Raw genomic sequence first — 16,957 nt, forward strand, 5'->3', positions numbered from 1 at the left:
AAGTCATAGGAACTGAATAGATCTTTCGAATTAAATTTGTACTTTACCCTGAAAAGGGCTGACACAGTCTGGAAAGAAGAGCCCTTCTTCTTAGCACCTTTCTTTGCGCCGCTGTCTAAGATAAAAAGAAAACCCATCAACGAAAGTAGAATCCCAGAGGCTGGAATGGTATGTGAACATTCTGTGGGGATAGGTTAATTTAGATCAGGGGCTCAGAAAGTACCGGCTTCAGCACTAGCATATGTGGAAAAGAGACTGGCCAGAGTCTTCATTGCAGACTTCTGGTACAGCCCAACCACAGTGTCGTTCAGGGGGTCCTTGTTCTTGTCCAGCCAGCCGGCAATGTTGTAGTCCACGGTGCCCGCGTAGTGGATCAGTGAGAAGTGGGCCTCGGCCCTGCCCTTGACCACTTTGGGCTTCTGGAAGTTGGCAGACTTGCCCAGGTGCTGGTCATACAGCTTGTTCTTGAAGGAGGTGTCTGTGGCCTTGGGGAACATGCACTCCTCTTCCAGGATGGAGAAGATGCCCAGTGGCTGAATTCAGAAAAGTAGACATTGGTGTCAACCTATCTTGTCTCAAAAGATATAGACACAGTGGTTGTCATTTGATTGAATTATGAGCACTCCTAATTAAATACATTCATAAAGTAAACCAGGGTCATAGCTCAAAGAGGTCTTTTTGTTGTCACTAGAATGACTTTTCCACCATTCTTTCTCACATTCAATCCATAGCATTATTTTCAATTAAAAGAGTAGCTGGATATAAACTCCAAATGTCAGCACTGCATAAGTGGGGGCGACTTATTAAAATGTTCTGTGATTACCACATTTTCCCCCGTTTGGTGAATTAATCTATTGTCAGAGTTTTGTTTTTCTATGCAAAGGACTTACTGACTTAGAAGGATGTTTACTTTATATGCAATAACTTAACGGTATAAATAATGCAAACCTCATTTAAGACATTTTGTGCATTTAATCCCTTAAAGATAGATTATGAAGAAGCATAGCAATTTGACTCTTGACTTCCAAACAGATTACCTTTGATATAAGCCCTAGCTGTATTACCTGTGCATTAATTTTGATTTAGAAAGTAGTTATTTCTATTGTTGACATCTTGGATCATAGTGGAGATAGATTTAGAACAAATGAGGTAGTTCTTCTGGTGAAGCAGACCATCTCAATAGAGATGCTGCTTTAAACTTGGATCTGAGCCAGTGTTAGAACAGAACTTATTACGACATAGTGAAGCTAAACACTCTCTGATTCTTCTTACGTAAAAGTTGAAAAGAGAAAGTCATTTCTAAAGTAATTTTCTAACTTGTTCTAATATCAGTCTAGTTAAGATTACAGTAATACATTCTGGAGTTGCTTAAGGCACTTGGGAAAGTTATCCTTTCAGTTCGGGTTTCCTTTAGAAGTCAAGCGGACCTTCTCGATGAGCTCAATGCAGGCGGCCAGGTCCATCCCGAAGTCGATGAACTCCCACTCGATGCCCTCCTTCTTGTACTCCTCCTGCTCCAGCACGAACATGTGGTGGTTGAAGAACTGCTGCAGCTTCTCGTTGGTGAAGTTGATGCACAGCTGCTCCAGGCTGTTGTACTGCACAAAACCAAATTTCCAACATTAAGTGGATTTTTATAGCAGTAGAATTCATTACTGAAGAAAAATCTTTTATCGAAAATATGTGGAATACAGTAATGAAATAAAGTTTAAACTGATTGTTGTCTCTTCAGAAATCCCAGGGAAAAAAATGATCATTTTTGACATGAACCCTTTTCATGATTTCTGAGCATTATTTAAAGGCACAGCTGTCAATCACATAGCAAGAGTTCTGGTAGAATCTACCTCTTTCCACCTCTGAAGACTGCATGGGCAAAAATGTGCATTAAAAGTATAACCATGATCCTGTGAGTTATGGTTCAGATTTAAGGGTGAAAGTAATTCATTGCAAAGCCTCACTTCTTTTACCACCCCCCCCCCCAATTCAAGATAAAGGTCACATTTTCACTTTTGGCGTCACATTATTAAGGAAAGCTTTTCTTAAGACCTTTAGTTGATGTGCAGAGTGAAATTAATAGGCTAATTGCTCTTCTATTCATACCAAACATTTGGTAAATCCTCATTGTCAGGTCTGTGAAAGGGGGGGACCTGATGTGGTATAGAAATTGAAGATCTGATGGAGTCTTTTTTTAAAAATTTATTTATTTAATTTATTTTTGGCTGTGTTGGGTCTTCATTGCTGCCCACGGGCCCTCTCCAGCTGCGGAGAGCAGGGGCCACTCTTCGTTGTGGTGCATGGGCCTCCCACCGCTGTGGCCTCTCTTGCTGCGGAGCACGGGCTCCAGGCGCACGGGCTTCAGCAGTTGCAGCATGTGGGCTCAGCAGTTGTGGCTCACGGGCTCCAGAGCACAGGCTCAGCAGCCGTGGCGCACGAGCCTAGCTGCTCGCGGCATGTGGGATATTCCAGAACCAGGGGTTGAACCCGTGTCCCCTGCGTTGGCAGGCGGACTCTCAACCACTGCGCCACCAGGAAAGCCCCCTGATGGAGTCTTTATAATAATTGACACCCTCATTTTATAGATGATAAAGCTGATGGCCCAGAGGGGAAATGGTGTGTGTCAGATGAATCTGGAAGAGGGAAGACTATGAACTGTCACTGCGCTTCTACCTCTAGGCCGTTTCTCCTCCACGGGAGGTGCCTTGTGTATGGACCAAACGTTGCATAGCCAGGTTCCTGTCGTGGCTTTGCTTTATATGGCTGGAGGATCTTTAGCAAGTGTTTTGATTTTCTTGCATCTGTTTCTCCACATGTAATTAGAAGTAATATTAGTTACTCCTTCATGGGTCGTTGTGAGGATTAAATGAGGTAACATTCTGAAGTGCTTAGTAGAGTGCCAGAAATACAGGCTTCGTGATAAATGTTAGCTATTATTATTACTTCTGTTATTATCTAGTTATCTCCTAGCTATTTCGTCCTAGGTGCCATGCTGGAGAAAGCAATGTAGACACTACAAGTGTAAATGAATAATAATACTCAGTATATCAAAACCCAAATTGCCTTTCTCCCACTTTTTATTAATATGAAGATAAACTCACATCAAAGATCTCAAAGCCAGCGATGTCCAAGACCCCGATGAAGTACTGCCTGGGCTGCTTGGTGTCCAGCTGCTGGTTGATGCGGGTGACCATCCACAGGAACATCTTCTCGTAGACGGCTTTGGCCAGAGCGCCCACTGCATTGTACACCTTCATGGACAGAGTAATGTTTGTTGGCACTATGAAAGGCCTGGGATGTGTGTGATTCGTTGAGGTTGTGCACTTACCTGCTGCACAGTCTGGCCTTTGGTGACGTATTCATTGCCGACCTTGACCCTGGGGTAGCAAAGGGCTTTGAGTAGATCAGCAGAGTTCAGACTCTGGAGATAGGCAGCTTTGTCAGCAACTGCAGAGACACAATTCAAGGAATGTTGTTTAACAGCAGATACTTCTTCAAGGTAGTCTTTCCATTTTCCTCCATCCACTTTCGTTATTATTTAAATAGAAAGCTTTAAATAATTCTAGAGAAGGTCAGGTGAGGCTCTCTGTATATTAGAGCATATACTTGCTAATAAATGGTCAGTCAGTTACACTGGCCTTTGGTGATTTGTTGCAAGCAACTCCTGAGAAATTTAACAACAATAAAAATATGTCCAGTGTTTATGGAAATAATTTATGTAACACAAAAGCCAGAGTCCCTGCTCTTAAGACACAGTAGGTGGGGGTGGAAGGTAAGATAAATACACCTTATCTCAATTTAGCTCCTCCCAATTTAACCTCAGCGAATTAGTTTCTTTATCTGAAAACGTGAGGATTAAATTTTAGTGCATGATTCCTACAGAGTCCCCTTCTAAAATTTTGTCAATGACTATGATGTAAATGAGGGAGAGAGAATGTCGAGCCAGGGTGGTCAGGAAAGGCTTAAAGGAGCAGATAACTTTAGCTTCCGTGGTAGATCCTGTAAGTTCCATGTTCTTTCCATACATAGAGTATATGATTTTTCTTTCTCAGTTTCTTTTTTATCTTGTTGCCTAGATTGTCTGAGGGTTAAATGCAGACAACACACACACACATGTGCACAGATGTCCTCCAACCCCAGCTCTGTGTTTGGGCAAGACCCTGTATCCCTCCACTAGGTTTGCCCAGCTGGTGCTGAAATAGACCAATATGCCAAGTTATCCTATATACCTTCTCGCCATTGCTAAGGCAAAGCAAGCTCACGGTTCTGTCTCATTCCCTCTCTAATGATCTGGCCCCAGGTTGTGCTTTTTAGATATATCCTTACAAGTGGCTGTTAGGGTTCATTTGGGCTGCATAGAAAGATGGAGATATGGAGATGTGAGGCGGGAAAGGGGGTGAGGAAAGCATGCAGTGTGTGTAAATGTGTACATGCCCCTCAGAAGTCCAGCTACAAAGGAAATGTGAGTTTAGAATAACCTGTTTTTTTCTTGCTGTATTCTCTAATTTAAACCCAGATGGAGGTTCATTTGGTACCTTCGGTGCCATCTGGCTCCGCTTGCTCCTCACGCTGCTTTTGCTTGAATTTCATGTTCCCATAATGCATTACTGCCCCTGTGAGCTTGTAGATGGACACTTTCTCCTCGGGAGTAAAGCCCAGGATGTCAATGGCTCTCTGCCAGGAGAAATGACAGGACAAAGTTAGGGCAGAAGAGACTAACATATTTTGGAGAATTTACACTATATTCTAAGGTAACCACACTTATGGTGTGGTTGCTATTGTCATTTCCATACATAATGGATTTTTTTTTTTTTTTTTTTTTTGCTGTATGTGGGCCTCTCTCACTGTTGTGGCCTCTCCCGTTGCGGAGCACAGGCTCCGGACGCACAGGCTCAGCAGCCATGACTCGCGGGCCCAGCTGATCCGCGGCATGTGGGATCTTCCCAGACCGGGGCACGAACCCGCGTCCCCTGCATCGGCAGGCGGACTCTCTACCACTGTGCCACCAGGGAAGCCCCATAATGGATTTTTTAAAAGTGAGTGTGTGTCTTACATCAGTGGCCATCAGCTCTTCTTGGTCATCAATGCTAGGGACTGTGATCTCCCCTTGACTGACGAAGGCATAGTCATACGGGTTGGTGGTGATCAGGAGCATGTCTGGGTGCATAGAATTCAGGGTGTATGGTTTACATTAGAAGTTGTTAACAAAAATATTAACTTTTGTCTGTGAATTTAAGTTCATCCTTACCAATCAGATCTGGTTTCTTATTGGAAGTGATCTGATAAAAAATATGGTAGCTTCTTTCTGCCTTTAACTGGAAAGTAACTCTAGACTTTTCTAGAAGATCTGGAAAGAGAGGGAGATAGACATTGAATTAGAAAAAAATATCAATGCTACTGAGATATTAAATGAACTTCAGTGTCTTTGGCTAAAATTGGGGCCTAAATTACGTTAGGCTCCATTGAGATTTCAACGTGATGATCGATCCTGTTGGTACTACATGTAGAATTCCAAATACGTATGGCAATTACTCAAGGTTCTCACCATCTAAGAGCAGAGAGTGAAGTATGCACGCTCTAGTAAAAATCAACTTTGCACATGGATGACCTCTGTATTATAATTGATCCTTAATATCCCCTCCTTCCTCAGATCACCTTAGATTCTTTGGTGAGGGACTACCTTGGAAACACCTACCAAAGCCCAGATCAAGAGCAAATCACAGAAATGTATTGTAAGCCTATAGATAACTCATAGGAGTCCATAGATAGTCCTACTGTTTTCCCTGGAGAAAATGTCATAGTTGCTTCTGAGGCAGGAATTGCAGAATGTGTTATAGAGCCATCAGTCTGAGACTGAGGTGAATAGAGCACACAGCGATTATGGATAAGTCTGGCATTAGCTCCCGGGCAACACTGCCAGCAGGCTCAGTGCTCAACAAGTGTTGCAAAATATCCCTGCAAATGACATCACTTGTTTCTCTGTTTGATTTTCAATGGTCCTGTTACTCACATGTTTCGATATCAGCAGAAGCCAGTTTCCCTGTGGTACCAAAGTGGATCCTGATGAATTTACCCTTGCAAGTGAGAAAGATGATGTTATATACAAAACTGTTAGCACACGAGTAAGAAGAGATTGAGTTAATAACTCAGACATGCCTTTTGGGGCATTTAAGGCCTGAGAAAACCCTTCTGTGACCCAGAGACTCACAAAGCGAGAGGAGTTGTCATTCCTCACAGTCTTGGCGTTGCCAAAAGCCTCCAGCAGGGGGTTGGCACTGATGATTTGATCTTCCAGAGTCCCCTGTAAAGGCAAGAGCAGTCCTCACATCTGGGGCTTCCTGTGTGCCCTGCCAGTCTTGATTGTGACACACCTGTCAGACCCACCTGCATTTTGCCAGTTTCATCCTTCTTCTTCTCTCCAGTAACTGCAATTGTTGCAAAGTACTGGATGACACGCTTCGTGTTCACAGTCTTTCCTGCCCCAGATTCTCCGCTGTCAAACAGAAACCAGAGAAGAGATCAGAGCTACAGCTCACATTGTCGACATCTAAGACAATCACCACAAACCAGAGAAGAAGAAAAAAATCACATACGTGATCAGGATGGACTGGTTCTCACGATCTGTAAAAGAGAAATCAAGACCATCAGTTTTTAAAACTAGTACGCATTCAATACAAAGATTATTGACTCTGTAAAGATTAATCAGTTTATCCTTTTTAACATTTTGAAGATGTTGCCTGTGATCTTGGTTTTGTGTGTAGCTCCCAGATAGTACTTGCCTCTTGGAGTAAAATTTGTGAAAATAAGAGGCAAAGAATCATGTGTTTCTTCTTAAAATATTATTAATTTTAAAACTTATGGGAAGTTTCAAACGTATACAGAGGTAGAGGCAATAACGTATAAAGAGCTCCTATGTACCCATCATACATACAGTTGCAACAGTTATTATTTGGCCAACTTTGTATAACCTGTACTCCCATCCTAAACTCACTTGGTTATTTTAAAGAAAATTCCAGGCATCATATAATTTCATCTGTAACTACTTCAGTAAGAATCATACAATTTTGAAGTTTCATTTAACAGATGAAGAAACAAACCCAGAGAGAAATAAGTGACTTTTCTAATAGTTACATAGCTTATCAAGATGTTTAGGTCTATTTGACTTCCAGCTTATATATTTTTCTGCTACCTGGCCTCCTCCCGGTTTTTCATATTAATTTGACAGCTGGTAATACTAAAAAAGGAAGGGATCTGGAATTGTAAATGTAGGTGCTCATTTACTTATTTTCCTTTTTATTTTATACACGTTTCTAAGTAATGAAAACAAAAATTGTCACTAGTTATATGACTGATATGTTGGATATATACCAATTTTCTGATTTGTTAAATCTTTAATTCTATACTGATACAGCTTTTAGAGCATTCTCAAATCTAAAAAAATCTATTCAGAGAAATAGATGCTAATTTGGGTGCTATTTAGATGTAGATATAGACTTTAGAGAACTTCAAAGCTCTATTCAGGGAAGTAGAGAGATTTTGGAACATACTCAGATTGATTTCTTTTTCCAATAGAAGAAAAATCAAGAAAGATCATATCACATCTAGTGGGAGCATAGATAAGAAAACAGTGTTCTAGTCTCTAACCGGTCAAATGCCACAGTTTTGGGTGTTTTTTCTATAAAAATCATGTTTGGAGATAAGTAATCTTGAATTCGGAGCAGGCCCAAAACTTGGGGGAGTGGGGACCTCTGTAGGGGTGGTGGTGTACATAGCAGTGTAAATGCAACTGCTAAGTGTTAAAACCTCTGGAATGAGCCCACGTTTGGATAATTTCTGGAAGGTAGCTAGCTTCTGCTGACAACCAAAGAACAGGTTCCTGGTATGATATCCTTGTAGAACTGCTGACCAATTTGTAATGGAAGATTCCTATTTTATCCCTTTCTCTTCCCTCTTCTCCTTTAAAAGACAATTTAAAAACAGTGCATAAAAACAATCAAATAAAAAAACAAAAAGGAGCAAAATCCTCTCCAGTTTCTAATATCTCATGGAAGAACAGGAAACTCAGGAATTTAGAATATTTCCAAAGGCAGTACATTTGGTGTGTGCCGATAAAAGGTTTTTATGCTGTATTTGGGCCTACATTTTGCATCAAAGCCATTTGTTTATGCTTTGATAAGACAGGAATAACAGACTTTGATATAATTTTTAAAAAATATTTTCAGGACTTCCCTGGTGGTCCAGTAGTTAAGACTTTGCCTTCCAACGCAGGGGTTGCAGATTTGATCCCTGGTCAGGGAGCTAAGATCCCATATGCCTCGCAGCCAAAAACCAAAACAGAAGCAATATTGTGACAAATTCAATAAAGACTTAAAAAAAAAAATGGTCCACGTCAAAAAAAAAAAAAAACTTAAAAAAAAGTATTTTCAAAGAAAGAGGGATTTCTATTTTCTTCTATTCTTGTAGGAAAATGCTTCAAAATCTTTGAGAGGAAAGTCATGGCTCGCTCTTTACTCCTGTTCTACCCCAAAGGCTAGTGATATTAGCTGTGTCTTTTAAAGATAAGGAATTCACAAAGCTTTCCCACTATGGCTGGTAACTGTTTTCCTTGATTGCTGTAGATGTGGATATTTAAAAAAAATCTACTTGAACTTTTTTTCTGTCCAAATCAGAAAGTAAAAAAAATGTGAGAAAGCAACAACAAATATGTTTACAGAGGTCTACTAATTATTTCAACAAGGCTTCTGGTTACCAGCTGGGTTAGCTTCGGTAGGTCAATGAATTCAGTGAGCTTCACTTTACTCATCTATAGAATGGCTGCAGGGAAGAATATGTGATATTACAGCTCTGAAAGTTTCTTGAAAGCAGTGAAGCCCCATGTGGCTGCAATGTATTATTGTAATCAAAGCCCAAAGTCTGTTTGTTTGTTAAAGATTCTATTTCCACATTTCTGTAAATAGATGCATCACTCACTCACCAGTCAGCATGAACTGAAAGGCGTTGTCAGAGATGGAGAAGATGTGGGGCGGGGCCTCCTGGCGCTTTTTGCCTCGGTAGGCAGCCACCACCTCAGGGTTGTACACCGGCAGCCACTTGTAGGGGTTGATGGTGACGCAGAAGAGGCCCGAGTAGGTCTGAGAAAATCAGAATATTCAACATGTGGGATTTGTTTTTACTTGGAGAGATAGGTGGAATAAAGGGATGTTGAAAGGCGCTCACATAGATCATCCAGGCTGCGTAACGCTCTTTGAGGTTGTACAGCACTGCTGGCTCGTGCAGGTGGGTCATCATGACCATGTCCTCGATCTTGTCAAATTTGGGAGGGTTCATGGGGAAGACTTGGTCTTCTCTGACAGTTAGAGTCTGGCAAGTAAAGTAAGAGACAAGTTTGTATTAATGGTTGGAGGGAGGATTTATGTTTATCTGCTTTAATTATAAGACTACAGTTGTGGACACTTTCCATTATATTATTCGGTGTCCTTTAAATAAAGGCATGAAAATACATTCATCTTAGCGTTTGATGGTAAGAAAATCTGTTTCCTCTGATGAGCTAGAATACGTACTACTCTTTAAAAATTACTTTTCTCCTCCCACATTTCCTTGTTCCAGGTTTATTTATCAGTTTATATCATTTTACTTAAATGGGTTAAAATTTTCACTTTTCCTGGCCATTTATTACAAGAAACTTCAATTTGGGGGGAAGTAATGGGGATATTAATACATTGTTTATCTAATTAGATAGTAATTGTTTTGATAGGAGAAGCTAGTTTTTATTTCTCCCAAGTTTGGGGATTTAGACTGGGAAGTGAGGAATTGAAGGAAGATGCTGGAGGCCAAGCCTAGTGGCTTTAAAGTCCTTTGGGTAGTTGGGAAAGGGAGAAATGAGGTTACTGCTGAGAATTTCTTTTACCTCCCAGATCTGATGTCTGTTAATGGACCAGAAGGGTGTCTGTATTGGCAATAGGCTTAGAGATTCTGAGCAAGGAAGGCTTCAACTTGAAGCGAGGAGGTGGAGGAATAGGGCGGGGAGTATTTTCTCCTTATGTTTTTACTTACTGCTCCACATTCTGTCTTTACAGTTACTTTCCCTCCTTCTTTGCTTTGTATGATGCTCTTCACATAGGATTCCTTGGGCTCCACCGCAAAGACTGATGATTTAGCATCGAAGGGCTTGTTTTGGGCTTCAATCCGCTCCTTTTCCGATTTTCGAAGGTAGGGAGCAGCTTCGCCAAAAACAGCCATCTCGGCGTCCAAACTCGCACTCATGGCTGCGATTTATTTAGAGAGAATTTTGCCTTGGGGAAAAAATCAGGGAGAGGAGACATAGAAACCGGAAGTTATACACGTGAGCTAGGATTTGAAATGAAAGAAATGTTGAGGCTCCATCTCCTGCCTGGGCTGTAACTGTTCTTCCAAGCTGTTGCTGACCAGTGGTTCTCATACAGTAACTCTAGCGCAGGGCTGCTTTGGAATGAGACTGCAGTCTGAGGCTGCACTTTCAGGGCTTTGAAAATGTCCTTCCCAGATGGCATGTCTTGATCTTCAGGGCTAGGGCATCGACAACTGAGTGAGAACGGAATCCTTGCATGTTTTATTCTCTAGACTGTAACAATATCTATAGCTAAGACTGTTGTTGATGGATTGTTTTATAGCAACTGTCATTCTTTAATCCCCACTTTTCCTTCTGCATAATGTTTGCATCTGCCATTTGCCAGGACAATCATAGAGTTAGGAGGGAAAGTTTGTTTTGTGCAAATGGAGATTGATATTTTCCAAGCTATCGAAAACATCTTTGCCTTTTAGGTGGCCATTTTTTCTCTCATAAGCCAAATAATTATTTTTAACATCTACTTTATGTTGATATTTGGTGTTATATCTCTCGGTGGGTCATTAAAAACCCCATACTAAATTCTTGTCATTCTAGGTTTTTTGTTTTTTTTTTTTATCATTTGGCTTGTTACCAAGAGACTTAGCATTGCCTTAATTCCAAAATCTCTTTTAACATTCTCCTTTTGGCATGAGAGATTTCAACTGTCAGTTAACAGATCTAACCACAGAGAAATGAGAGCTTCAGCACGAAGAAGTTTCTTCATCCCACATAAATTCCACAGGCTTCTTTTCTTTCCGTCCAGAAAAAGAAAAGAGGCAAAAATTTAAGAGTTCATCGCATGTATGTGAGCCACCGTCCTCCGTTGATAGATGTGTCTCTCAGTGTTGGCGTGTTACTTCGGTTGGGTCTTTCCTTTGCTCTCAGGCAGTGAATTACTTGGGGGGAGGGCCAGGATCTCTTCTAAATTAGGTACGATATTTAGCCCTCTGTGGGTGTAATACTTGTGATTTTTTAAACGAACAATAACAAACCTTTCTAAAAACTACAGTGAATCATGAAAAGGTAGCTAAAATACTATGGTTTTAATAAGATGTTTGTTTTTGTTTACATTTTTAGATTAAGAATTTTTCTGGGTATTTAAAAAATATTGGTAAAGTGTATAAGTATTCATTGCTTGTCAGGAGGGGGAGGTTAGCATGGAATAGTCCATTGCCCCTGGACAGTTCTAAGTGCAGCTGAGAACTCACTGTCAAAATTCATTCTTTCCTAAATGGTCCTTTAATCCTGGAATTCAGATGAGGGTGGTCTCTGAGAATAAGACATTCTGAAAAAATGATTTCCCAGCATTTATAAGCAGACATTTGGAAGCACAATCTATTTACATAACTGCAAAAATATGGAAATGCTGTACAGTGAAGAGCTGTTCCCAGCATCGTTAGCCTAAATAAATCCCCTCTGTCATCAATAAATGAATAAAGCAGAGTCTTACCTCTGGATTCCAGATGAAGATGCAGGTTCAGAAGCGTCCACACTGTAAAATAACAAGTTTCTTATTAGTGAAGCTCTGAAATTCCAGTAAGATAGTTATAGAATTAAAATATTTCCCTGGTCTAAAACTTGGCTGTATGAAAATAAAAGTCAAAGTTGGGAGGAACAGTCTCATGCTCAGAGATGGGCCACGGGGTAAGCTGTTTCTGCCCCCAGAGTCCTTCAGGTCCCAAGGCCCCCATCACTTACCTCTGGGTTCTTGGTGGAGATGAAGCAGGAGGGCTTCTTCATGCTTATATAGGGGCTGATGTGCTGATGCTGCAGCTACCTCCTCTTTGTTAGAGCAAGACATTTGGCAGCATGAACCCTCAGAATAATTTGTACTGACATTTGTCACGTTTGGATATAATTAGAAGTATTCATATTATTTTGAGTATGTGAACCAATCTCCTATAAATAACTTGACAGCGACCAATATGCTGGCAGAGAATGCTTTCTAGTGTGCTGGGAAGGTAATCTTTGACAGTGCCTGGTGGGGCCTCCTAAAAGCTATATTCGTTTTGGCAAACTCTCTCGCACATGCCTGTGGTGACCCAGTGATCACATACTCAGCGACGCATTGCTTTCAGGACCCTATTACCACTTTTCCTTCTTTGGTACCACAGGAACCCCCACCTCCTCCACACCCTTGGGCCACTGCCAAGGCTCCCCCTTGGAGTCTGGGCTCAGGCAGCAGGGCCAAGGTGAGAGGAGATGCTATCCTGAGTCTCTACCGTCGGGTCAGTGCCCATCCACCCAACACTGAAAAAAATGATTATTTATTACAAAATAATATGTATTCATTGTAGGAAAAAATACAGATAAGCAAAGAGAAAAAATGTCTATAATCCCAATATGCAGAGGTAAGATATAAACATATAAGTGCATATATGTATAAGATATAGACATATAAGTACATATATGTCTTACAACCTACTTTAAAAATTATATCACAGGTAATTTTCATACCACTAATGAAATTTACACCCTTATTCTTTCTTTTTTAAAATAATTAATTAATTAATTTTGGCTGCGTTGGGTCTTCGTTGCTGCGGGCAGGCTTTCTCTAGTTGCGGCGAGCAAGGGCTACTCTTCGTTGCAGAGCACGGGCTCTAGGTGCGTGGGCCTCACTAGCTGTGGTATGTGGGCTCAGTAGCTGTGGCTCGCGGGCTGTAGAGCGCAGGCTCTGTAGCTGTGGCGCACGGGCTTAGCTGCTCCGTGGCTTGTGGGATCTTCCCGGACCAGGGCTCCAACCTGTGTGCCCTGCATTGGCAGGCGGATTCTTAACCACTGCGCCACCAGGGAAGTCCCTACACCCTTATTCTTTAAACAAATTATATTATGATCATTCTTTTGTTTGTTTGTTTGTTTTGCGGTACGCGGGCCTCTCACTGCTGTGGCCTCTCCCGTTGCGGAGCACAGGCTCCGGACGCGCAGGCTCAGCGGCCATGGCTCACGGGCCCAGCCGCTCCGCGGCATGTGGGATCTTCCCAGACCGGGGCACGAACCCGTGTCCCCTGCATCGGCAGGCGGACTCTCAACCACTGCGCCACCAGGGAAGCCCTATGATCATTCTTTTAAAATTAGAATCTTTTCTTCTTTTAATGGCTAGGGATATTGAGGTATAATTTATATACGGCAAAATTGACTCTTTTTAGGTGACGGTTATATAAGAGTTTTTCTGCTGCTATTTAAAAAATATTTTTAAATTTACAATAAAATTCACTTCTTTTGTTTTATAGTTCTATGAGTTTTTGCATGTGTACTCTTTCTTGTAACCACTGGCATAGACAGGATGCAGAACTTCATTTCTGTGAGTTTCGATAAACATGTGCTGTTGTGTAACCTCTTACGTTCTAATTATATGAAAAATTAAAGCCTTGTAGATTAGACAAAAATTAATTGGATTGCATCTAATGTCTCATAAAATATGATATTTGATGTATACTTTATATCTGGTTTTCGAATAATTGTAATCATAAATGTGAATTAAACTGTTCCATTCGTAGATATAAGGCCAAGAGAATTGAAAACATACACTTATACAGAAACTTGCACATAAATGTTCATAACAGCATTATCCATAATAGCTAAGTGGAAACAACCCACATGTCCATTCCCTACCTCTGCGTCTTTATTCCCGTGTCCTCGAGTCCATTCTCTACATCTGCTTCTTTATTCCTGTCCTGCCCCTAGGTTCTTCAGAACCATTTTTTTTTTTTTAGATTCCATATATATATGTGTTAGCATACAGTATTTGCTTTTCTCTTTCTGACTTACTTCACTCTGTATGACAGGCTCTAGGTCCATCCACCTGACTACAAATCACTCAATTTCATTTCTTTTTATGGCTGAGTAATATTCCATTTTATATATGTGCCACATCTTCTTTATCCATTCATCTGTTGATGGACACTTAGGTTGCTTCCATGTCCTGGCTATTGTAAATAGTGCTGTAATGAACATTGTGGGTACATGGCTCTTTTTGAATTATGGTTTTCTCAGGGTATATGCCCAGTAGTGTGATTGCTGGGTTATATGGTAGTTCTATTTTTAGTTTTTTGAGGAACCTCCATACTGTTCTCCATAGTGGCTGTACCAATTTACACTCCCACCAACAGTGCAAGAGGGTTTCCTTTTCTCCACACTCTCTCCAGCACTTATTGTTTGTAGATTTTTTGATGATGGCCATTCTGACCAGTGTGAGGTGATACCTCATTGTAGTTTTGATTTGAATTTCTCTGTGATGTTGAGCGTCCTTTCATGTGTTTGTTGGCAATCTGTATATCTTCTTTGGAGAAATGTCTATCTAGGTCTTCTGCCCATTTTTGGATTGGGTGGTTTGTTTGTTTTTGGTATTGAGCTGCATGAGCTGCTTGTAAATTTTGAGATTAATCCTTTGTCAGTTGCTTCATTTGCAAATATTTTCTCCCATTCTGAGGGCTTTTTGTCTTGCTTATGGTTTCCTTTGCTGTGCAAAAGCTTTTAACTTTCATTGGGTCCGATTTGTTTATTTTTGTTTCCATTTCTCTAGGAGTTGGGTCAAAAAGGATCTTGCTGTGATTTATGTCATAGAGTGTTCTGCCTAAGTTTTCCTCTAAGAGTTTTATAGTGTCTGACTTTACATTTAGGTCTTTAATCCATTTTGAGTTTATTCTTGTGTATGGCGTTAGGGAGTGTTCTAATTTCATTCTTTTACGTGTAGCTGTCCGGTTTTCCCAGCACCATTTATTGAAGAGGCTGTCTTTTCTCCATTGTATATTCTTGCCTGCTTTATCAAAGATAAGGTGACCATATGTTCATGGGTTTATCTCTGGGCTTTCTATCCTGTTCCATTGATCTATATTTCTGTTTATGTGCGAGTAACATATTGTCTTGGTTACTGTAGCTTTATAGTATAGTTTGATGTCAGGGAGACTGGTTCCTCCATCTCCGTTTTTCGTTCTCAAGAATGATTTGGCTCTTTGGGGTCTTTTGTGTTTCCATACAAATTGTGCAATTTTTTGTTCTAGTTCTGTGAAAAATGCCATTGGTAGTTTCATAGGGATTGCATTGAATCTGTAGATTGCTTTGTGCAGTATAGTCATTTTCACAATGTTGATTCTTCCAATCCAAGAACATGGTATAGCTCTCCATCTGTTTGTATCATCTTTAATTTCTTTCATCAGTGTCTTACAGTTTTCTGCATACAGGTCTTTTGTCTCCTTAGGTAGGTTTATCCCTAGGTATTTTATTCCTTTTGTTGCAGTGGTAAATGGGAGTGTTTCCTTAATTTCTCTTTCAGATTTTTTCATCATTAGTTTATAGGAATGCAGGAGATTTCTGTGCATTAATTTTATATCCTCTTACTTTACCAAATTCATTGATTAGCTCTAGTAGTTTTCTGGTAGCATCTTTAGGATTCTCTATGTGTAGTATCATGTCATCTGCAAACAGTGACAGTTTTACTTCTTCTTTTCTGATTTGGATTCCTTTTATTTCTTTTTCATCTCTGATTGCTGTGGCTAAAACTTCCAGAGCTATGTTGAATAATAGTGGTGACAGTCGGCAACATTTTCTTGTTCCTGATCTTAGTGGAAATGGTTTCAGTTTTACACCATTCAGAACAATGTTGGCTGTGGGTTTGTCATGTATGGCTTTTATTATGTTGAGGTAAGTTCCCTCTGTGCCTACTCTCTGGAGAGTTTTTATCATAAATGGGTATTGAATTCTGTTGAAAGCTTTTTCTGCATCTGTTGAGATTATCATATGATTTTTATCCTTCAATTTATTGGTATGGTGTATCACACTGATTGATTTGCGTATATTGAAGAATCCTTGCATTCCTGGGATAAACCCCACTTAATCATGGTGTATGATCCATGGTGTATGTTGGATTCTGTTTGCTAGTATTTTGTTGAGGATTTTTGCATCTATGTTCATCAGTGATATTAGCCTGTAGTTTTCTTTTTTTGTGACATCTTTGTCTGGTTTCGGTATCAGAGTGATGGTGGCCTCGTAGAATGAGTTTGGGAGTGTTCCTCCCTCTGCTATATTTTGGAAGAGTTTGAGAAGGATAGGTGTTAGCTCTTCTCTAAATGTTTGATAGAATTCACCTGTGAGTCCATCTGTTCCTGGGCTTTTGTTTGTTGGAAGTTTTTTTTTGTGTGTGTTACGCGGGCCTCTCACTGTTGTGGCCTCTTCCGTTGCGGAGCACAGGCTCTGGACGCACAGACTTAGTAGGCATGGCTCACGGGCCCAGCCGCTCCGTGGCATGTGGGATCCTCCCAGACCGGGGCACAAACCCGTGTCCCCTGCATCGGCAGGCGGACTCTCAACCACTGTGCCACCAGGGAAGCCCTGTTGGAAGATTTTTAATCAGAGTTTCAATTTCAGTGCTTGTGATTGGTCTGTTCATATTTTCTATTTCTTCCTGATTCAGTCTTGGCACGTTGTGCATTTCTAAGAATTAGTCCATTTCTTCCAGGTTGTCCATTTTATTGGCATAGAGTTGCTTGTAGTAATCTCTCATGATCCTTTGTACTTCTGCAGTGTCAGTTGTTACTTCTCCTTTTTCATTTCGAATTCTGTTGATTTGAGTCTTCTCCCTTTTTTTCTTGATGAGTCTGG

At 40.7% G+C, this 16,957-nt stretch overlaps 1 protein-coding gene across 1 annotated transcript in view; it reads right to left on the reverse strand.

The window, feature by feature from the left end:
* LOC113633080 (myosin-8) overlaps positions 1-12,079 on the reverse strand; it is a 29,701-nt gene extending 17,622 nt beyond the window's left edge. The window contains exons 1-17 of the mRNA XM_027131065.1: positions 12,059-12,079; positions 11,811-11,852; positions 10,048-10,286; positions 9,211-9,354; positions 8,969-9,125; positions 6,588-6,615; positions 6,379-6,487; positions 6,203-6,295; positions 6,005-6,068; positions 5,243-5,341; positions 5,048-5,151; positions 4,530-4,668; positions 3,323-3,441; positions 3,096-3,245; positions 1,428-1,598; positions 224-533; positions 48-115 (exon numbers count right to left, since the gene is read on the reverse strand). Of these exons, the coding sequence (XP_026986866.1) occupies positions 48-115; positions 224-533; positions 1,428-1,598; positions 3,096-3,245; positions 3,323-3,441; positions 4,530-4,668; positions 5,048-5,151; positions 5,243-5,341; positions 6,005-6,068; positions 6,203-6,295; positions 6,379-6,487; positions 6,588-6,615; positions 8,969-9,125; positions 9,211-9,354; positions 10,048-10,257 (1,965 nt within the window). The 5' untranslated portion in view covers positions 10,258-10,286; positions 11,811-11,852; positions 12,059-12,079. The remainder of the gene's footprint in view (positions 1-47; positions 116-223; positions 534-1,427; positions 1,599-3,095; positions 3,246-3,322; positions 3,442-4,529; positions 4,669-5,047; positions 5,152-5,242; positions 5,342-6,004; positions 6,069-6,202; positions 6,296-6,378; positions 6,488-6,587; positions 6,616-8,968; positions 9,126-9,210; positions 9,355-10,047; positions 10,287-11,810; positions 11,853-12,058) is intronic.
* Between the last annotated feature and the right edge of the window lie 4,878 nt (positions 12,080-16,957).

This window comes from Aethalodelphis obliquidens, unplaced genomic scaffold (genome assembly GCF_003676395.1).
Source record: "Aethalodelphis obliquidens isolate GAN/ISIS:26980383/991018 unplaced genomic scaffold, ASM367639v1 scaffold38, whole genome shotgun sequence".
Taxonomy (NCBI): domain Eukaryota; kingdom Metazoa; phylum Chordata; class Mammalia; order Artiodactyla; family Delphinidae; genus Aethalodelphis; species Aethalodelphis obliquidens.